At 43.7% G+C, this 23,020-nt stretch overlaps 1 protein-coding gene across 1 annotated transcript in view; it reads right to left on the reverse strand.

The window, feature by feature from the left end:
• Window positions 1-23,020, reverse strand: part of crim1 (cysteine rich transmembrane BMP regulator 1 (chordin-like)) — a 206,198-nt gene that overhangs the window by 56,532 nt on the left and 126,646 nt on the right. The window contains exons 6-7 of the mRNA XM_060831315.1: window positions 20,443-20,625; window positions 15,460-15,657 (exon numbers count right to left, since the gene is read on the reverse strand). Coding sequence (XP_060687298.1) covers window positions 15,460-15,657; window positions 20,443-20,625 — 381 coding nt within the window. The remainder of the gene's footprint in view (window positions 1-15,459; window positions 15,658-20,442; window positions 20,626-23,020) is intronic.

Here is a 23,020-nt window from a genome sequence, read left to right on the forward strand (position 1 = left end):
AGGTTAACCACCCTAACCAGGGATCTCATAGTCAATAAGGTCCACCTGGTTCCAATCGCCACACGCTCCATCCTGGATTAAAACTGATAAATCAGAAACTGCAATGTATGCAAACAGTCAGTCAAGAGAAATGAGGGAACAAATGGGAGAGAATCCAATCAGCAGCTACAACAAACCTAGTCTCCCACTGAGCTTCCATTTCACCCATGTTTCATCTGTGCTATGGCAAGACGGGAGGAGGACAGGAAAACTGTGACAGAGGGTGTGGAAAGGGAAAGAGGGATATTCAAAAAGTGCCCTAACAATTTGAATACCCTCAAGGGTTAACAAACAATACACTCAGATAAACAACAACCTTCACTCATTTTCATGCCACTGAAGGTATAAAGCCTTTAAATGGTGGCTCTCTTGCTACCATACTAGTGAGGAAAGTTGGTGCCCTGGAATGCGTCGATGTGAATATGGAGGCCAAATGACCCTGCCCATATGCACATGCGTGGTGCCTGCCTGTTCAATGATCTGCTTCACCACGTGTCCCAATCTCCAATGCTGCACTCTTTTTGCCACCCGCCACACCTCCCTCACCTCGGTTCCTTGTTCCCAGGGATAGTAAACAGTTAAGCAGCAACGTAAGGCACCCTCTGAGATACATATTAAGAGCAAATGCATAAATAAACATATGAACTAGGATAAATGAAGCTGGTGAACTATAACCACCAGTAGCATCATTGCATAATAGTGAAGATAACAGGGACACAGTGAATGTAAGGGAGCAAATGGGAACATAATAGCCCTGGCTATAATACATCAAGAAAGATAGACAGAGCGGTATATCAGTATTGATCTGAGATACTGTTGCAGTACTAGAAAAGAATGGTACACATAATTTCGTTAGAGCTGAGAAATGATACAGCAACTACTATGCCGTAAGTATATAACACAAACCACCAAATAATGGGAAGGAGCAAATTTCCAGAAAAATTTTGAAAAGATGCAAAAATTTAAGAGTTGCATGATAAAGGTAGACTTCAAATATCCTGGATGGACAGCAGTTCAAATGAACCGGGAGGAACTCCTATAATATTTAGAAGGAAACATTCCCAATCAATATGTTTCTTGCCCAGCGAGGAAGGAAGAATGCTGGGAATAGTTTTGGGGAATTAAGAGGGGTAAGTGAAGATTAAAGATTCTGGGTAATCCAAGATGGAGGATGGGAAAAATTTCTGGTTGTAACAGCTGCTCCTTTTTTTTTGAGGTATTTTAGGTGCTGGAGGTGATTTCCTTGAATTCCAGGAGCAGTAATTACTGTTTAATATGCTGTTGCATTGTTTTGGAACTTTCAGGAAAAAAAGTCAGAACAACAGCAGTTTTAAAAGTGAGAAGCACAGACAAAGGAAGCACATGGTGAAGTCCGTGCAGGAGAGAAAGAGACTGACACTGAAGTGAACCTGCACAGTTACTGCCTTTGCTGTTTGAATTCATGTATCGCTGGATATCGGAGTGTGCCTGAGAAAATTAACAAACAGTGAAATTCACAACTGAACTTGAAGGAACTGTTTGGGTGAAGTTCACAGCACAGAAGCAGATGAGTGTATTGTTGTTTTAAGTGTGACCTACAGAAAGTCTGCAGTAGTGAGTAGAGTGGGTCTTTCTTGATGATATGTTTTTGGAGATATGTCTCTTGATTAAACTTAAAATATAAGCCATAACTATTAATTTAACCTGGGGCAGTTATTAAAGAGAAATAAGATGGTGTTATTTTGTGGGTCTGTAGATTGTGAAGAAGCAAAATTAGCTTTTAGTAGAGTGAAATGTGCTTCTTGTCAGATGTGGGAATTTAAAGAGATTTTAAGGATTACTTTGGATTACATCTGCCGTAAATGCTGTTGGTCCTGAATCTTATCAGATCGAATGGATCGGTTGGAGAGACAGTTAGAAGCAATGAGGAATTTGCAACAGCAACTGTATGTGATGGATGGCAGTTATCGGAAGGGTGGGAAAGGTCTCAGATACAGTTGCATTGATGGGTTAACTCCAGGAAAGGCAAGAGAGATAGGAAGGTAGTGCAGGAGCCTTCTGTGGCTATACCCATTTCCAACAAGTATGTTCTTTTGGAAAATGTGTGGTTGGGGGTGGGGGGCGGGGGAGAATGGATTCTTAGGGGAACGTAGCACGAACAGCCAAGTTTCTGGTATTGAGACTGGCTCTAATGCAATGAGGAGTACATCAGCTTCCAGGAGATCAATTGTGTTAGGGGACTCTCTAGTCCGAGGTACAGACAGACGTTTCTGTGTCCAGCAGTGAAAAATCAGAATGGTGTGTTGCTTCCCTGGTGCCAGGATCAAGATGTCTCAGAAAGGGTGCAGAATGTTCTCAAGGAGGAGAGGGGCCACAAGATGTCATTGTCTACGTTGGAACCAATGACATAGGAAGGGAAAAGGATGAGACTGTAAGGGAGATTACAGAGTTAGGCAGGAATTTAAAAAGGAAGTCCTCGAGAGTAGTAATATCTGGATTACTCCCAGTGCTATGAGCTAGTGAGGGCAGGAATAGGAGGATAGAGCAGATGAATGCATGGCTGAGGAGTTGGTGTACGGGAGAAGGATTCACATTTTTGGATCACTGAAATCTCTTTCAGGGTAGAAGTGACCTGTGTAAGAAGGACAGATTGCACTTAATTTGGAAGTGGACTAACATACTGGCAGGGAAATTTGCTAGAGCTGCTCAGGAGGATTTAAAGTAGGAAGGTGGAGGGTGGGACCCAAGGAGATAGTGAGGAAAGAGGTCAATCTGAGACTGATACAGTTGAGAACAGAAGCGAGTCAAACAGTCAGGGCAGGAAGGGATAAGGTTGGACTAATAAATTAAACTGCATTTATTTCAATGCAAGGGGCCTAACAGGGAAGGCAGATGAACTCAGGGCATGGTTAGGAACATCGGACTGGGATATCACAGCAATTACAGAAATATGGCTCAGGGATGGGCAGGACTGGCAGCTTAATGTTCCAGGATACAAATGCTACAGGAAGGATAGAAAGGGAGGTAAGAGAGGAGGGGGAGTGGCATTTTTGATAAGGGATAGCATTTCAGCTGTGCTGAGGGAGGATATTCCTGGATACATCCAGGGAAGTTATTTGGGTGGAACTGAAAAATAAGAAAGAGATGATCACCTTATTGGGATTGCATTATAGACCCCCTAATAGTCAGAGGGTAATTGAGAAATAAATTTGTAAGGGGATTTTAGTTATCTGTAAGAATAATAGGGTGGTTGTGGTAGGGGATGTTAACTTGCCAAATATAGACTGGGACTGCCATAGTGTTAAGGGTTTAGATGGAGAGGAATTTGTTAAGTGTCTACAAGAAAATTTTCTAAGTCAGTATGGGAATGTACCTACCAGAGAAGGTGCAAAACTTGACCTACTCCTGGGAAATAAGGCAGGTGACTGAGGTGTCAGTGGGGGAGCACTTTGGGGCCAGCGACCATAATTCTATTAGATTTAAAATAGTGATGGAAAAGGATAGACCAGATCTAAAAATTGAAGTTCTAAATTGGAGAAAGGCAAATTGTGACGGTATTAGGCAAGAACTTTCAAAAGCTGATTGGGGGCAGATTTTCGCAGGTAAAGGTACGGCTGAAAATGGGGAAGCCTTCAAAAATTAGATAACGAGAATCCAGAGAAACTATATTCCTGTTAGGGTGAAAGGGAAGGCTGGTAGGTATAGGGAATCCTGGATGACTAAAGAAATTGAGGGTTTGGTTAAGAAAAAGAAGGAAGCATATGTCAGGTATAGACAGGATAGATCGAGTGAATCCTTAGAAGAGTATGAAGAAAGTAGGAGTATACTGAAGAGGGAAATCAGGAGGGCAAAATGGGGACATGAGATAGCTTTGGCAAATAGAATTAAGGAGAATCCAAAGGGTTTTTACAAATTTGTTAAGGACAAAGGGTAATTAGGGAGAAAATAGGGCCCCTCAAAGATAAGCAAGGCAGCCTTTGTGTGGAGTCGCAGAAAATGGGGGTGATACTAAACAAGTATTTTGCATCAATATTTACTGTGGAAAAGGATATGGAAGACATAGACTGTAGGGAAATAGATGGTGACATCTTGCAAAATGTCCAAATTACAGAGGAGGAAGTGCTGGATGTCTTGAAACTGTTAAAGGTGGATAAATCCCCAGGACCTGATCAGGTGTACCCGAGAACTCTGTGGGAAGCTCGAGAAGTGATTGCTGGGCCTCTTGCTGAGATATGTGTATCATCGATACTCACAGGTGAGGTGCTGGAAGACTGGAGGTTGGCAAATGAGATGCCACTGTTTAAGAAGGGTGGTAAAGACAAGCCAGGGAACTATAGATCAGTGAGCCTGATGTCGGTGGTGGCCAAGTTGTTGGAGGGAATCCTGAGGGACAGGATGTACGTGTATTTGGAAAGGCAAGGACTGATTAGGGATAGTCAACATGGCTTTGTGAGTGGGAAATCATGTCTCACAAACTTGATTTGAGTTTTTTGAGGAAGTAACAAAGAAGATTGATGAGGGCAGAGCAGTAGATGTGATCTATATGGACTTCAACAAAACATTCGACAAGGTTCCGCATGGGAGACTGATTAGCAAGTTTAGATCTCACGGAATACAGGGAGAACTAGCCATGTGGATACAGAACTGGCTTAAAGGTAGAAGACAGAGGGTGGTGGAGGAGGGTTGTTTTTCAGACTGGAGGCCTGTGACCAGTGGAGTGCCACATGGAATGGTGCTGGGTCCTCTACTTTTTGTCATTTACATAAATGATTTGGATGTGAGCATTAGAAGTACAGTTAGTAAGTTTGCAGATGACACCAAAATTGGAGGTGTAGTGGACAGCAAAAAAGGTTATCTCAGATTACAACAAGATCTTGACCAGATGGGCCAATGGGCAGAGAAGTGGCAGATGGAGTTTAATTCAGATAAATGCGAGGTGCTGCATTTTGGGAAAGCAAATCTTAGTAGGACATATACACTTAATGGTAAGGTCCTCGGGATTGTTGCTGAACAAAGAGAGCTTGGAGTGCAGGTTCATACCTCCTTGAAAGTGGATTTGCAGGTAGATAGGATAATGAAGAAGGCATTTAGTATGCTTTTGTTTATCAGAGTGTTGAGTACAGGAGTTGGGAGGTCATGTTGCAGCTGTACAGAACATTGGTTAGGCCACTGTTGGAATATTGTGTGCAATTCTAGTTTCATTCCTATTGGAAAGATGATGTGAAACTTGAAAGGGTTCAGAAAAGATTTACAAGGATGTTGCCAGGGTTGGAAGATTTGAGTTATAGGGAGAAGCTGGGGCTGTTTTCCCTGGAGTGTCAGAGGCTGAGGGGGTGACCTTACAGAGGTTTACAAAATCATGGGAGGCATGGATAGGGTAAATAGACAAAGTCTTTTCCCTGGGGTCAGGGAGACCAGAACTAGAGGGCATAGGTTTAGGGTGAGAGGGTAAAGGTATAAAAGAGACCTAAGGGGCAACTTTTTCACACAGAGGGTGGTACGTGTATGAAATGAACTGCCAGAGGATGTGGTGGAAGCTGGTACAATTACAACATTTAAGAGGCATTTGGATGGGTATATGAATAGGAAGGGTTTGGAGGGATATGGGCTGGGTGCTGGCAGGTGAGACTAGATTAGGTTGGGATATCTGGTCGGCATGGATGAATTGGACCGAAGGATCTGTTTCCATGCTGTACATCTCTATGACTCTAAGTGAAGATGTTTCAGTGGGAACCTTTGAGAAGCAGTGACCATACTATCCATTGGTTTACAGTAATTACGGAAAAGGATGAAGAAAGATTAAATGTGAAAATACTCAAATGGAGGAAAGCTGACCTCAGCGAGTTGCAAAGGGGAAAATGAAATGTTAACGGTGGTGCAGGGACAGAATGGTACTTGTCTTTGAAGCTGGTGGAACATGCTGGGAAGGCTGTGGTTAAACAAAAGTTGGTGGTCCCTCAGGCTTTATAAACTGAGGCAGAGAATGAGATTTTAACTCTGACCAAACTCATTTACTGGCACGAGCTAAACCTGGCCTAAAGACCACAAAACCAAGACAATTTTGTTAAAAAAAATGTACTGAAAGAACTTAGCTGCTCTGGCAGTAAGTGCTGAGAGAGAAACAGAATTAATGTTTTAAATCCAGTATGACTCGTCTTCTTTCTCCTGCACTTTTTCCTTCAGATTGCCAGCATCCCCAGTATAGCATTTTGTTCTTGTTTTAGCAGTTTTCCTGAACTTCAGTTAATCACTGGTTAGGTAGAATTTGTGTCCATTTCTGGATATCTCAGTTAATCAAAGATGTTAAGGTCTCATAAGATCCATGGTGAATTTATTTGAATGGCACCAGAATGAATGCCTTTGATTAAGCAAGTGGGCAAAGAACCTGGCAGATGGAAAATAATGTGGAAAAATATTAAGTTCAGCACTTTGGCAGAAAGAATAGAGGAGGTGAATATTATTGAGATGGGAAAGGACTGCAGAAGGTGGAGCACAGAGGGCTTTGGGTCATAAATCACAAAATTCTAGCATTCAAGGTCAGCAGGAATCAGGGAAGACTATTGGAATGTTGGCCATTATTTCAAAACAAATAGTGTTTAAAAATAGGCAAGCCTTTCCTAAAGTACTAGCTGCACCACATGGAGAATATTGTGAACAGTTTTGGGTTGCTTCTGTAAGGAGGAGCTTATTAGCATTGGAGGCAGTCCAGAGAAGGTTTGCTCAGTTTATCCTGGGTATGGAGGGATGTCCTTATGAGGAAAGGTTGAGGAAGTTGAGCCTGTACTCATGTAATCTAGAAGAAGGAAAGATGATCTTATTGAAGCATACAGGATTCTTAGGGAGTTTTATAAGATAGGTGTGGAAATGTTGTTTCCCCTTGAGAGACAGTCCAGGGCCAGAGCGAAAATCTCAGAATTAGGGGTCGCAAATTTAAAACGGTGATAAGGAGGAATATCTTCTCTCAGAGGGTAATGAACCTTTGAAACTCTTTTATTGCAGAGGGTTGTCGAGGCTGGGTTATTAAGTATATTCAAGGCTGAGATAAACAGATTAGGGAGGGAATCAAGGCTTATGAGGAAAAGGCAGGAAGGTGGAGTTGACGATTATCAGGTCAGCCATGATCTCATTGAGTGATGGAGCAGAGTTTTAGGCTCCTATTTATTGTGGAATTATGTACTTCAACTCCAGGGAGAGACTGGGAAGCTGCAGCAGTTCTCCTGGGAGTAGGGAAGATTAACTGGAAATCTGAGAAAGATGTTACACAGAAACATGGATGACAGGATCAGGAGTAGGCGATTTGACCCCACAAGCCTGCCCTGCCATACAACAGGATCAGCCATGAGCTCATCAACCTAATCCTGTGGCTATGATTTTTAAAATTCATTTGTGAGACAGACCAGCATTTATTGCTCATCCCTACTGTCCTTGATCCCTTTAGTCACAAGAGCTTTACCTACTTCCTTCTGAGAAACACATAATGTTTTGGCTTCAACAACATTTCGTGGGAGTAAATTCTGGGTAAAGAAATTTCTCCTCCTCTCAGTCCTATAAAGGCTTACCCAATATCCTTAAACCTTGACCCCTGCATCTGGACTCCCCCTATTATTGGGAACATCTTTTCAACATCTAATGTGCCAAGGCCTGTTGGAGTTTATAGGTTTCTATGAGATGCCCCTAACATTCTTCTAAATTCCAGTGAATACAATCCTTACTGACCCAAACTCTCCTCATTTGTCAGCCCTGCTATCTGAGGAATCAATTCAGTAAATCTTCCCTGCGCTCCCTCCAAAGCAAGAACATCCTTCCTAAGATAAGGAGACCAAAAGTGCACACAATACTCCAGATGGGGCATTTGTAACCATTAAAGGTTATGATACATTAAATAAGGAGAAATTGATTTTCATGACAAAAGGGCTGGTAGGCAGAGCATACAGATTTCAGCTAAATGCTAAAAGAAGATGAATGAATTGAGGTGAAAATGGAAAGAAATTGTTACAGTGAGTTGTTATGATCTGGTATACACCTCCTGCGAAGGCTGTGGAAGCAGATTAAATAGTGACATTCAGAAAGGAATAGGATAAATATTTGGAAGTGGAAAAAATTGCCCAGCTCTAAGGCAAGAGCTGGTGAGTGGAACTAACTGGATGGCTCATCCAGATGGTCACAGCGCAGCCTTGCTAAGATGATTACTGATCCTAAGATCTTCTCACAGTATAAGTACAATGAGGAGAGGATGGTGCGCAGAGCTGTGGCTAAAATCTCATGCTGCTGCTGCTGAACATAATTATTCTGCCACCTTGCACCTCCACTAAGTACATTCAGTTACATGATTCTATAAAGAGAGGGCATTACGTCCTGTTTTGGTGCTTCGGGACATGAGTTAGACAAGGCTCAAACATCAATTATGAACGGGAGCCCAGTCTTAAGTAGACAAACCCAGTAATGCTGCAAAGACGCAAGAAGTGCAAAGCAGAGTCTTTTGCAGTTATATAATATCTTGACAAACTAAGGACATCCCAAAGCACTTTGTAACATTACTGGAGGGTAGTCACAGTTCAAATGCAGGAAATGTGGCAACACAACAGCAAACTCCCACAAACAAAAATGACAGAAAAAACAGAATTTATTTGAGTTACATCGACCAGCTTAAGTATTAGACAATTCCCCTGCTTTTCCACTTTCTAAAGATCTTCTATCTTTTAGGCTCAGATACCATCTCAGATAGTGCAGCACTCCCTCAGTACTGCACTTTATTGTCAGCCCAGACTATGATCTCAAGTCTCTGAAGTGGATTTGAAGTGACAATCTTCTCACTCAGAAGCCATGGTTGGCACTGCAGTGAATAGAATACCTGTCTGCTGGCTGTGGATAGGCTTCAGTGGCTTTTATTGTATCAAGGTACAAATTCAAACACTGTTCATTTTTTTTGGATATGCATGCCTGTGATTAAATGAGCTGAGAACAGAGGACAATGGAAATAAGTTCGCACAAAAAAAATGCAGACTGAGAAAGAAAAACATCTGCCCTTTTCACTTCACCACACAAGACTCAACAAATAAAGGCAGAATCATTGCGAGACTTCCACACACTGGAATAGACAAACAATAGCTAAGCTTGCGGGAAGAAACAAACCCTGCACAGGCAATACAATCTAATCTTCTTTGACTGCTGTACTGTGGTCATGTATTAAACCAATGCACTGGGGAGATGGGAAAATAGCAACAGATATCTGTGCGGTTTGAAGTGCAGAGACACATCCCATTGATTGTTGGGGTGGGGGTGGAGTGGAGGCGGACATGTGTCAATATGATCCAGCTTAGTTCACCCTCCCACTGTTCTCCACCCTCAATACCCCCCTTCCACGTCCCAACAGCTCCAAACATGACTTCTCTCACTCAAGGATTCTCCTATATTGCAGGGGTCCAGGCATACACAGAGACCAGGCCCTCTGGAATGTGAACTATGCAGGTTTCTCAATAGCTGATTGGAAGTGGTGTCCATGTCAGTTGCCTTGTAAAGTTGAGTGCATTGCTCTGCATTTGTGAAGCTATGGAGACCTGTGCGTGCGTGTATGTATGTGTGTGCGTGTGCACATGCATGCTTGTGCATGCCTGCATGTCTGCCTGCATGCATGTGTGTGTGCATACTTGTATTTGCATATTTGTGTGTGTGCACACACTTGTGCTGAAAGAGTTTCACAGGGAAGAGACATAGTGAATTATTTTGGAGAATGAGGCTTTCTTTTGTGATATGTAGGATTTCTTCAGCAATGTGTATGTGTGTAATTTATACAGTGAACGCAGTCTTACGCAATGAACAACACATCTTATCACACATTCAAGCAGCAGGGAATTTATTTTGCATAGAGAGGGGAGATAATATCTGGCCTGGAATCATCACCTACGAGGTAAAAGCAATTTAGAAGTTCTTTTGGTCCCCATTTGTCTGCTTGCTGTCACTATGGCAACCATCTCACCTTGGACTCTCCCTCAGTATTTAGTAGCTCCCTACCATGCATTGGCCTTGTGGAAGTAAAAGCAAAAATAACTACACAATTCCAAGGGCTAGCTTTGCGTCAATTTATTGTGGTTTCTTTGCGAGCTGATACTGAGCCTATATTACAATTGCAAGTTTTCCAGCAGTATCAGATGTTTTATTCATATCATTATCACCTCCTGATCATATTGTGTCAATATTCTGCTGGTTGAAGTTCTACTCTTCACCCTCATAAAATATGCCTCATAGTGTATGACCCTCCACCAAGGTTATCAGTACAATTCCCACTGAGTTACATCGCAAACACAGATTCTTATAGTAACTGCTAAAAGAAAAAGTCTAAGATCCAGCTTGTCCTTAGCCATCCTGGTGGTCTCAAGACATACAAAGATATATTCATTCTCATATTTAAATCCCTCCAAGACTTCAACCTCCTTATCTCAATAAACTTCCCCACTTCTACATCCTGGAGCTGTAGTTTCCTCTGATTCCAGTCTCTTGCTCACCCACCTCCTTTGGTCCATCATTTGTTGCCAAGCCTCAAGTTTCCCTGGAATTCTCTTCCCAAATGGACTTCACCATCTCTCCTCTCTTTTCAGGCCCTTCTTTGAAACTCACTATGTAGACTCTGCATTCCGTGCTCAGAGACGACAATAGGGTGCTCCCTCCACAGGCTTCTGGGAATGACATTCTCTTTGGGAATGACAACTGTACTGGGAAAGTGCGAGTGAGGCAAGTAATCAATTACCTGGTCTGTGCTAAATGGTGACTTATCGGCTGGAGTTCCATGCAGAACAGCTGGACATTCCACCCCACCCTGACTCCAACCCCCTTTGCCCTCTGCAAGAAGAGGGTCAAATTTTACTTAACTCTGAGGCAGGAAGTGGGGTGGGGGGAGGGTTTAGTGTTGGTAGAGATATTATTTGATCAAGTGGAGTTAGCTAAGGAGCTTTCGCCTTCCCTCCTCCACACCTACCACAAAGTCAACATACCAGCAGTGACAGTACAAAGTCCTGATATAGCTAATTAATTGACCACTTAGAGGCAGGGCACCACTGATAAAATACCACAGGAGATGGGAAAGTGACAGAAGGATATCTGTCCATCTAATTTTACAAACTCCACCAAGCAGGGGATGAGAGTGTGGGGGAGGGACTGGATGGCAGGATGAAAAATTCCAATGGTGTCGAAGGAACTGGAGACATTCGTCCTGTTTGATTGTCCAGTGACACAATGCTCTCAGAATGCCAACACTGATACCATTCTGCCATTGAGACACAGGGAGGCTTGACCAAGGGGTTGGGCATTTTCCGTCAAGCTGAGTCCTTCTACACAATGTACCCTTTCATGACTGCAACTCCAACCCACTTACCCCCTCGACCAAGATTATACTACATAAAATCATAGAATTCCATGGTATAGAACAAAGCTATTTGGCCAATCGTGTGTCTGTACTGACTCCCAAAAGAGCTACCCAGCTAGTCCCATTCTCCAGCCCTATCTCTGTAGCTCCTTTAACTTCATCCCTATCTCCTTAGCTCTCTAACTTCATCACTTTCAAATATATGGCCAGCTGTCTTCTGAAACCTCATATACCTGCACTCCTCTACCTAGACAGTACATCCTAACAACTCTCTCAGTTAAGAAGTTTCTCCTCATCTCACTCCTACTTCTCTTGTCAATAATTTTGAAATTGTGACACCTAGTTAATAACATAACAACTAGTAGAAACAGAATATCCTTCTTTACTCTGTCAAAATTGTTCTGAATTTTAAACACCTTAATAAGGTCACCCCTTAATATTCTCTATTCCAAGGAGAATAAGGCCAATTTCTCTAATCTTTCCTTATACATATGCTTCCTAATTCCTGGTATCACTCTGGTAAATCTACATATGCCTAATTCCCAAGTGAATTAAGCAACACACCATCCTTTCATCTTCCTAATTTAACCCTGAGTTACTGACAATTCCCTCTCTCTGATCCCGAGTTTCGCACGGATATCTGATCATTAAAGAGAAACTTTTAAACTGACATAGTTTTGCTTTGATTAGCAGAAATGATGTCCTGACCTACTGGCCAGGAACAGGAATCTCTTTCAGCAAGTCCTTGACTAAGCTATTAAGAGCTAGTATTTCAGCTAAAATATTCAAAAAGCCTTGAAGAAATTAAGAAGATCTGAACAGTAGAAAGGGAAATTTTCAGAAAGTCAGCTAGAAAAATAGGAGTTCGTTGACCCAGTTACCTTCCACAATGGACAGCAAAGTGTTTTGCTAAAATATTTTAACAATAATTAAATATGAATATGGAAACTTGGAGATGGAATCCTTCTACTAATGCAAATTCTAACTCAAAATCCTGAAGCCATCTTTTCCACTGTGTCACTTTGGCCGCCTTAATGATTACTGTACTTCAGTGACCTCCGTACAAGCTCTGAAATACCCTCCCTACACCTCTCCCACCTCACTTTCCTCCTTGATCATGGGCCTTTAAACTTACCTTCTTGACCAAACCTCTGGTCACCTGACCTAATACAGCCTTGTGTGGCTCAATGTCATGCTTTGTCTTTCCAAGTTTGTTCTGCAATGGGTTTGCTGCAGTGTTCCACCGTGGCTCAGCACAAGTTGGAAGAACAGCTTCTCATTTTCTGCTTGGGACCACCTGTTTAATCCTTTAAAGATAACTGGATCTTTACTTTCAGTTTTAAAGAAGAGGCAAGTGGGATTCAAAATGCTAACTCTGTTCCTTTTTCCACAGATATAATCATGCCTTCTTAGTTTCTCCAGGATGTTCTATTTATCTTACATTGAGCAGCCTGTGCATTGTTCAGATGAATGACAGTACTTTTCCAATAGAAAAAAAGCATCACAAAACGCCCTGTCGGCCATCTTTTCTCCTGACTGTGATTTAAATGGATTTGACCCATGGGAAAAAAAGACACCTGCTCCGTTGTACTTGGATGACAGTACGGATGCAGGGGCGAGCTGTTTAGGAGGCTCTGCCTTGGTTCTCTGACACACCACCCTAGCTCCCAACTGATAAATCTGTTGTTGGCCATTATACCAGGGAGACCAGCCCAGTCTTTCCTCAGGTAGACTCCACCTGTGAAGGAGAATGGGCCCTGATCCAAAAGACTCTTTGACAGTCCGGTGCACCTTCACAGCATTAAGAATCCAGAGCAAGACTTGGCTGAGAATGGGATAAAGGAAGGTGGACGGTGACGCTGCAGTGTAGGAGGGCATAGGGTCAGGGCTGTTTGGGGCAAAAGCCGAGGAAGCATTCATTTTCTTGGAGGTGAACAAGGGTTGGAACTCAGTGTGGCTGAAGTTCGAAGATTAGATTACTTACAGTTTGGAAACAGGCCCTTCAGCACAACAGGTCCACACCGACCCGCCGATGCGTAACCCACCCAGACCCATTCCCCTACATTTAACACTACGGGCAATTTAGCACGGCCAATTCACCTGACCTGCACATATTTGGACTGTGGGAGGAAACCGGAGCACCCGGAGGAAATCCATGCAGACACAGGGAGAATATGCAAACTCCACACAGAGAGTCACCTGAGGCGGGAATTGAACCCAGGTCTCTGACGCTGTGAGGCAGCAGTGCTAACCACTGTGCCACCGTGCCGCCCAGAGCTGTAGCTATTTCAGAGACAGCTGGATGCTGTAGTGGGGAAGACATTTGGGTTGGTATCCTGGCAGGAGGAGATCAAAAGGATTCCACTGAGATCAAACGGGCTGATGGAACTCTTCCTGCAAACGTTTCTCAGCATTTACCATCGGCACAGTCAGGAAGAACAATAGATAGTTACCTTCATTTGTCTCCAGGCACCTGCCAGCAATGAACTGTAATGAAATTACTGTACGATATACAGGAGCATATCTTACTCCAGACATCAGAGGGTAAATATACCACCCAGCAGATATCAGGGAGAACAAGTCAAGCTCTGTGCATTAGGTTCCTTCATGACTTGCTACCTCAAAGCAGCCACCTGCCAGGTGTGAATTTGAAAATGTTCTGCTTATGTTGGTGTAAGATCCCAGTGAAAACATATGAACCATTCCAAAAATAACTTTTCATTTACCACTTGCATTCCTCACATTCCCAATTTCCCGTGTAAAACGAGGGAATGGCCTTCACTGAATTGAACCAGCTCTGTGTCAGGCTTTGGTATTTTACAAGATGAGGCAACCTTCCCAAAACCCTTAGAGGGCTGATAATGACACCTCTTCCAATCCTACAGCTCCCTATTATGAAATGAGAGTTGGTGAGGGCAGGGTGAGGAAGATGGGTGAGGTTGTTGGGATGCTGAGGTAGGAGGTGATTATTAAAATAGAGGAAACATCTTCTCCCCAGCCTGGAACCCCTCAGTCTGGTGATGTCGTTAGTCCCAGGTATCAGACGGTGTCAGCCCTTGTGACGGGAATGTCAGGGCACTATGAATGAGAGCTTAAGGAGCAGAACATAACTGCGATCCATTACCGTTTTGATACAGTCACATGTTTGCTGCTGTCCCCACCAGGCGCCCACCATCAGAAAGAAGAAATAGTATGTTATTTTAATCTTCAGAAGAGTTCCCCGTGACGCATCAGGAGAGAGATCACCCCCTTACCCTTACCGGCTCTGGCCCCATCCCAACCAGATTGTCTGACCACCAGGGGGCATTACCCACTGGTCACCTCCTGCCATGCTCTACATTGTTCCTGACGGGTTTCAGTCAGGAATGGGACACGGGGAGTATATAAACCGACAGTTCGAACTTTGTGGTGCAGGGCCATGGGGTGAAAATGAGGTTTGAAGATGCAGAGGGGCATTTTTTTTCATATCACGGCTGGCAGTAAAGGGTCACCATAGGCCTTCGGTGTCAGAGCGGGTCACCCCGTATCCCCTTGGAATAGCAGGCACTGCACGGAAGCAACAACTCAAAAAGCAGCGTGGAGATTGGGTTACAGAACAAGAATAATCTCCGAGAGCTGACAGCCTGGCTTTCCCTTGTTGTCACACCTCTAGGTTCTGAGGGATGGGCCAGTATATTGAGGAATTCAGAGTCTCCTGCACACTCTCTGTTTCAGTCTCTCTCTCACCTGCACAGCCAAGGAAACATGGGGCCTGGAACCTACAGTCCATGCCTCTTGTACTGATAGAGCCTGTTGGCGCTAGGAACTCATCATCATCATAAAAGGCCATGAAGTCTGACTCAAAACATACGTAGCTGATGAAAAGCAGTTTGATTTCCAGGAGTAATTATCATTAACTCCACTGGAGGAGTGGAATATTAATTCTACACAATTCTATCAATTAGCATATTATCCATCTGTGTCCTTCACTAAATTGCTGCCACTGAACATGTGTGACTACAATGTGTTTTTTTATGTAAGCTTGTTTTGATGCTTGCTCTGAATGAACATAATTATATTCTCAATTTTAAAGGCTTCCTTACCTTCACACACAGGGCAGCACTCTCCCGGAATCTTCACTGGGTTCAAGCAGCTCTGACCGCAGGCTGTGGCCATACAGTGGGGCTCTCCATTAATACACTGGCAGAAGGTGCAATCGTCCTCACGCCACCTGTCTCCATGGGCACGGATCTGCCCATTAGCATAACACCCAGCGGGGTTGTGGATGGGGTACACTGGGTCTGTCAGTGGAAAACACAATATGCACGATGGGTGAGAGGCATGGTGAATGTCTTCAGAGAGGACACAGATAAGCAGACATAAACCAAAGGGAGCGAAGGGCACAGCAGGCTGGGAAAGTGCCACAAGAGAGATCAACACAAGCCACTGATGGATGGGCACACAGATAAACCTGACTGGTAAAGCAAACACACACAGGAGGGCTCTCATGAAAAACATAAAACCTATCTGTGAGACACACATGTCCACAAACACATGCGAGCTGAATACAATATTTGATATTCCAGTTACATTATCGTCTGTTGCATGTCAACTTGTTTGTGGTACAACGCTGACTATAGCCGCTGATATATCAGTACCTTGCATGATGAATTCCTTTTTATTGTGTGTAAGTGCCAGCACAGTAAACACTGAAGCATTCAGGGGACAGCAATTCCAAAGGGTTACTGCATTCGTCTGTTGGATTATTAAATTTAACTCTTCCCAGCAATAGAGGTGCAGCCTGTGCAGCAAGTTTTACAACAGGTCATTCAAAGCAGTTCGGGTGCCACAGTTATTTGAAGTTAGAAGACAGAGAGAGAGAGCAAGAGGTCCTTACAAAAAGTAATTTTTAATCTGTGCTGTACAACTGAGCACCACTGGCTTTGTACAGTCAGAAATTAAGAAGTTGTTCTGGGAGTCAAGGGATGTATAATTAACAATGTGGCTCAGTGTGAAGTCAAGAGTAAGTGGACAGCTTGAATTCAGCAGGAGGTTCTAAGCATCAATAAGTACAGCTAAGTGTTGAAATTAGAACTTTGGAGAAGTCCTTTGGGCTGTGGTGATTTGGAAGAAATTGTACGACTAAATGTTCAGTGCAGCTGTGAGCAAAGGTGAAGGAAATCCACAAGCAGTAATATGCTAACTGATAGATTATTGCCTCATGTTAATTTTGGGATATCAGAAGACAACTTAGATCTAACTCTGTATAATATAAATCTAACTTTGTCAATAATCTTTACACGTTTGTGAAAGTTATCTTTGTCATAATCTAGTTATTCTTTGTGACCAAAGAAACCAGGCTGAATTGCTTCTCTTAGTAAACCTGGATAATTAACCAAATCCCCACGTGAGTTAAAGTTTGTTATGACCATTGGAAGCGAGGGACTAGAAAGGAATCAGTGCACCCCTCCAACTTCAGTTGTAGCACTTCATATAACAGCACAGTATCCACAGAGACTGGGCCATGAGGGCTTTTATTTATAGTACAGCTATGTCCACAGAGACAGGTTCATCACCACATTAATGCATGGCTGTTTCTGGGGAATAGGCTGAAATGTAAGAGAAACTGACTTGTTGGTCAGAGAAATATTGCACAGTGGAGTTACTTGTGTGCTTGATTTAGTTGTTCATCCTTTGTAATGAATATGACAGTGTTCAGTGTCTGGGGTTTGTGGTAGACTTCTAGAGGGTGGCTGATCCCAGGAACTAAAGTGACGTTTTCAGGGTGTCCTTATAGCAGGTCATTTGGCTGCTGGGAGAGGGAGGCCAGACTTGAGCTCCCCGCTGAAGATTTGTATCTCTCTAATCCAGCACTCTACGGGCTGGCACACTCAGTCCGTCTGGTTTTCTGAAGAACTCACTGTGCTTCCAGAATTTCACAATGCAGCAAGGAAGACTTCCAGACATTGAAATACTGTCAAGGCAGTGTGAGGAACAGCAGGCCGAGATTTGGCTACTGCAAAGAGAGGCAGGAGTGGTGGAAGGGATGGCTGAAAGACTCATACCGACCTCTGATAACCACTTGTGAGGTCCAGTGAACTGTCTGAACTGCAGAGATCATGCCCTGTCCTGAGGCTGCTGGAATAGGGAGGAACAACCTGAAGAGACACTCCTGGCTACATGACCAGCCCAACTCAGTCACACCTGTCTCAATATAGTGTGAATGCTTGGCATGCCAGCACGGGTGAGCACTTCATGCTCTGGGTCATTTCACTGGCATCTGAGGCTAGCAATGGGATTTTTCCATTAGGACAGGATCAGTGATGGGAAGCACACAATCCCGAATAAATGCACACCAGGTTCCAGTGGATGTTGCCATCTTGATAAAGATTGTATTTCGATAGTATCGAGAAAACACCAGACAGAGGGGGTTAGTCAAAACCAGAAACTGCTGGAAAAACTCAGCATCTGTGGCGACACATTAGAGTTAACGTTTCAGGTCCAGTGACCCTTCTTCAGAAATATTAGTAGCTAGGAAAAGGTAGTATGTATGCTGAAGATGGGGACATGCAGAGCAGGTCTCTAGTTTTGTTCCTCTTGCCCTGGATAAATTCGATACAATGGACAGGTTGGACCGAAGGGTCTGTTTCCGTGCTGTACATTTTTATGACTCTCTGACTATGTCACTAAGCTCTTGAAAGACAAATTCCAATCACTTGGCATCATTTTTGTCATGCATCTTTTAATGCAGGCAATGTTTTTGCAAAATCCAGCTGCTAATACTGAATCCTATATGTCATTCCATCTCTGCAGTCAAGCCAGAGATTTGAAGGTAGGTGTTTTGCCAGTCATGACAATGCCATGCAGTGCTACTGTTGGATATACTGTTTGTAGCCCTCTGCTTTCAGCTCTAAATGACACCTGTCACATTTGCTGGGTGAGACAACATGAGTGTGGCATAATGGCTCAGTGGTTCGCACAAAGTCCTCACAGTGCCACGGACCTGTGCCCAATTCCAGCCTCAGGTGATTGTGTGTGGATGTGATGGGCCAAATGGCCTGCTTCCATACTGTGGGGATTCGATGTAATCAGGGAGTATTTTAACCCCTAAACCATGCCCTGTGTAGCTACACAGTCAACCTAAGGCTATAGCGTGCCCAAGAAATTGGCAAAAATCAAGAAATCTGCGTGGCAAGAAAACAGAGGAGTTATGGAAAGAGTTAGATGACCTCAAGGTTGAACTGTCTCAGCTCTGTATGCCAAACTAACTGATGGAGCTGTATCCAAAAATTTGAGTTGGGCAGAAGTCCATTGCAAGAGCTCTACATCAGACACAAAAAGAGAACTTGAGTAAATTCTAGAAGAGTCAATTTGGATTTGTGACCCAAGAAGACCCGTTCCATGTGTCGCTGACTAAACAAATATCTGGAGAGGCTTGAAGACCAAGAAACAGTGAGGGAAAGAGTGTCTTTAACCAATGTGTAAATTTGTTGTAAAGGCATAAATGTTCTACTACGCAAGATATTAAACTTAAGAAAAAAGAACAGCTTGACACACTGTTGAATCTGGCAGCAGCAAAAAACGCTGGTCAAAGGAACAATTTCACATTATACAGGGGATGCCTTCAGGATCACTGAGTATGGCGAATCCCACATCGGTATAACACACCAGGTCTGCTCTCCCCAGGGACAAGGCTTCAGCCTGAGATCTGCGGTGGGGTGAATCTGACCAGAGTCTGCAAAAGAACTCGACCCTTCCAAAGCAGTAAATACCTTCTTCATGTAAACAGAAAGTTTCCCTCGAAAGGCAAAATCAGATGGTGAGGGAGGCCAGTGCAGACTCCTAGTCTCGAGGTGAAGGCCAGAGTGGGCTCCCTGCTTTTGAAAGACTGTCATGCTGAACTTTTATCTTTACTTCTTTATAAATTTCTAATTTATACTTCAGGTATCTTGTAATGCTGATCTTTTGCCTTTACTTTTTCATTTTTCTTATTCACATTTATGATTTGTACCTAGATGTCTTTGTATTTAAGTATCGGCAACTTTGTACACTTTTCACTGTACTCATGTACCCCTGTGCTTGAGTACACGTGATGATAAATCCAATTCTATTTCTAACGAGCTGGGAATTAGGGGCTGATATCATGGCTCACAGCGTTAAACAGAAGCAAGCTAGAAACTGCAGCTTCCCTTTAAATAAATGAAGTGCATTAGAGCAGAGAGCAAAATGTTGTAACTGCCATGTAATAGGACTGCTCCAATGCAGCCTAATGGGCCAGTCTAACGATCTCCTGTGCCTGAGTACAAACCTGCTAATGGTTGAAAGATGGGTTAATATCATTAGTTATAAGGCATTCGGAGCACACAACTGTGCCAGATCTGAGTTAATATATGGCGTTTTCCGCTCCTAATTTTCCCAGGTCAGATGTTGGTGTATAGCTTTACCATTGACCTCTGAAGTATTTTATTCAGGAGACCTTGCTCTGCTGGGTAGTGGCAACAGGTTATTTGAGCAGAGGATACCTTCACAGAATGACTGAACATTTTCTAAACCTAGAATTAACTAGATCTCTTGGGGCATCGTGTAGTGTCCCTGCCTCTAGGCTAGAACATCTCACCTAGCCTGGAGGGGCTGACTCAACATGTCTAACAGATTGATTAAAAAATGATTGGAAGTAACAAAAACTGTCAGGATTTATGCACTATATGAGCCTCTTCTCTATAAACAGGAAATGCTGGAGAAACCCAGCAGGTCTGGCCTTATCTGTGCAGAGAGAAGCAGAGTTTACATTTCAAGTCCAACATGACACTCCCATTCTTCTGAAGGTTGAAGCAGCTATGTAAATGCAACTGAACTCTATTATTTTGCAACTAGTTGTCTTCACCACCTGAGCTGATATTTGGCACTGACACCTTTCTGTTTGATTGCGATCTCAACCAATTTTCATTCCACGGATTTTAACGGAAAGGTAACTGGACTAATTTCAGTAGCTGGTAGATGATCGGTCAGATGTGGAAGATGAAAATGCCCCCTTCCCTAAGCACCCCCTTCAGGTACAGAAAGGATATTAAATCCAGAACACCTACCTTCACAGACTGGGCAGCACTCTCCCTCAGGTACGTAGTACCTGTCACAGTGCAGCTCTCCGCATTGTGCTGAGAAACAAATCGAGACACCACCTTGACATCGACAGAAACGGCACGCATCCATCCGGAACATATTTCCATCGTAATATTCCACACCATTGAATATGCACGTGGGCTTTGTCTCTGCAACGACAGAGTAGAAAACAAAAACTCCCATTAGATCCTATTACCTACTGTGCATTTAAGGGCAAGCTAGAGAAATAAATAAGAAGAATAATTGGAAGGATATGCACAGCATTAACATAACTTGGACATAGAATCCCTACAGTGTGGAAAGAGGCCCTTAGGCCCCATAAGTCCACACTGACCCTCTGAAGAGTAACCCACCCAGATCCATTCCTCTACCATATATTTACCCCTGACTAATGCACCTAACCTACACATCCGTTGTGGGAGGAAACCAGAGCACCCGGAGGAAATCCATGCTGACACAAGGAGAATGTGCAAACTCCACACAGACGCCCAAGGCTGGAATTGAACTGGGTCCCTGGCGCTGTGAGGCAGTAGTGCCGACAACTGAGCCACTGTGCTGCCTCTGCATGCCATGCCAAATGGCCTGCTTTTAGCTGTAAATATGTTAGAAAGTTTGTTATTCTTTCATGGGATGTCAGTATCATTGGTAAGGGCAGCATTCCTTGCCCATCACTTGTTGCTTGCATAGCAATTCCTAAGGGCAGTTATGTGTTAACCACATGTCTCCGGGTCACAGGTAGGCCAGACCCAGTAACATGGCAGAACTTTTTCCCATTAATGAACCAGGAGGGGTTTTATTACAAACCATGATACTTTCCATGGTGGTTGACAGTGCCCTCAGCTATGACTAACCCATCTCTGCACTTCTGCATTCACCCCTTCTCTTCCCACCCACTATAGTGATAAAGTCCCCTGGTCCTCATTTATCATCCCATCCACATCCACAATCCAGAGAGTCATTAGGTGCCATTTCTGCCACTTCCAGTGGGAAGCCACACGTTCCACTCTCCTCCATTTGTCAGCCTTCCGCAGGGACCATTCCACTCACAACACCCTGGTCCAGTCCTCTTCCATTCCCAGCACCTACCCACACCTCATACAGTCATAGAGTCACAGAGATGTACAGCATGGAAACAGACCCTTCGGTCCAACCCATCCATGCCGATCAGATATCCCAACCCAATCTAGTCCCACTTGCCAGCACCTGGCCCATATCCCTCCAAACCCTTCCTATTCATATACCCAGCCAAATGCCTTTTAAATGTTGCAATTGTACCAGCCTTCACCACTTCCTCTGGCAGCTCATTCCTTACATGTACCACCCTCTGCGTGGAAAAGTTGCCCCTTTGGTCTCTTTTATATCTTTCCCCTCTCACCCTAAACCTATGCCCTCTAGTTCTGGACTCCCTCCCACTTCCTGGGCACCTTCCCTTGCAATAGCCGAAGGTGTAATACCTGCCCGTTTACTTCTTCCCTCCTCACTATCCAAGGCCCAGGACACACCTTCCAGGTAAAGCAACAATTTACCTGCACTTCACTTAATCTAATAAACAGTATTTGCTCCTCCCAATGTAGTCTCCTTTACACTGGGGAGACGAAATGCAGACTGGATGACTGCTTTGCTGAACATACACCTTCAGTCCAGAAAAATAACCCTAAGCTTCCAGTTACCTGTCACTTCAACACACCATCCTGTTCCCTGGCCAACATCTCTGCCCTCAGGCTTGGTGGAGTGCTCCTTCAAAGCTCAACACAAGCTGGAAGAGAACAACACCTTATTTTCCGCTTGGGAACCCTGCAGTTTTCAGGACTCAGTATCAAGTTCAACAATGTTAGGGCCAAAGCACCTTTTCCCATGTCCTTATCCTAACCTCCACATACCAGGCCCTGTCATCACGTGGATTGCTATCACAACTGAACCATTGTCAGATGTCAATGGTTCCCATTTGCAGCTACTGATTCTTCCAGGCTGACCTTCATCCTTTCCTTTGTCTGCTCAACTTTATTTTCTCTCTCTCTGGGCCACCTCCACTTATCATTTACTCCCGCACCCTCCCCCACCACATATTCAGCATATTTACTCATCTTTTCCTAGATACAATGAATTCTGATAAGTGGTTACTGGACTCCAGTTAACTCTGATTTCTCTCCACACCTGCTGAGATTTCCAGAAATTTCTATTTTTGCTTCCCCCTCTGCTGCTCTTTTGTTCATTTTTTGTTGAGTTTTCAGTCTAGTTTACAGCAGAGTGTAAACTCACAGAAGTTGTCTATCGACCAGAATGAGTTTCCAGGAAGAGTTGATTAAAAAAATAGCACCTCTTTGCCCTTCAATTGCCTCAGCTCATGGAGCCACTGATCGCTGGGTGAGACCAGATGAAGATAAATTTGTAGCTGCAAACTAGCTTCACACAAACTGCATTCCCCTTCTGGTAAACCACACTTTGTACATCAGTCTCCCACTTTTACATTCAGAACACAGAGAGGGGGAGGCGGGTTCTGAAAAACTCTCTTAGCCATGTCTTCCTCCCGAGGACACTTAACAC

The sequence above is a fragment of the Hemiscyllium ocellatum genome, chromosome 10, assembly GCF_020745735.1.
Source record: "Hemiscyllium ocellatum isolate sHemOce1 chromosome 10, sHemOce1.pat.X.cur, whole genome shotgun sequence".
NCBI classification, from domain to species: domain Eukaryota; kingdom Metazoa; phylum Chordata; class Chondrichthyes; order Orectolobiformes; family Hemiscylliidae; genus Hemiscyllium; species Hemiscyllium ocellatum.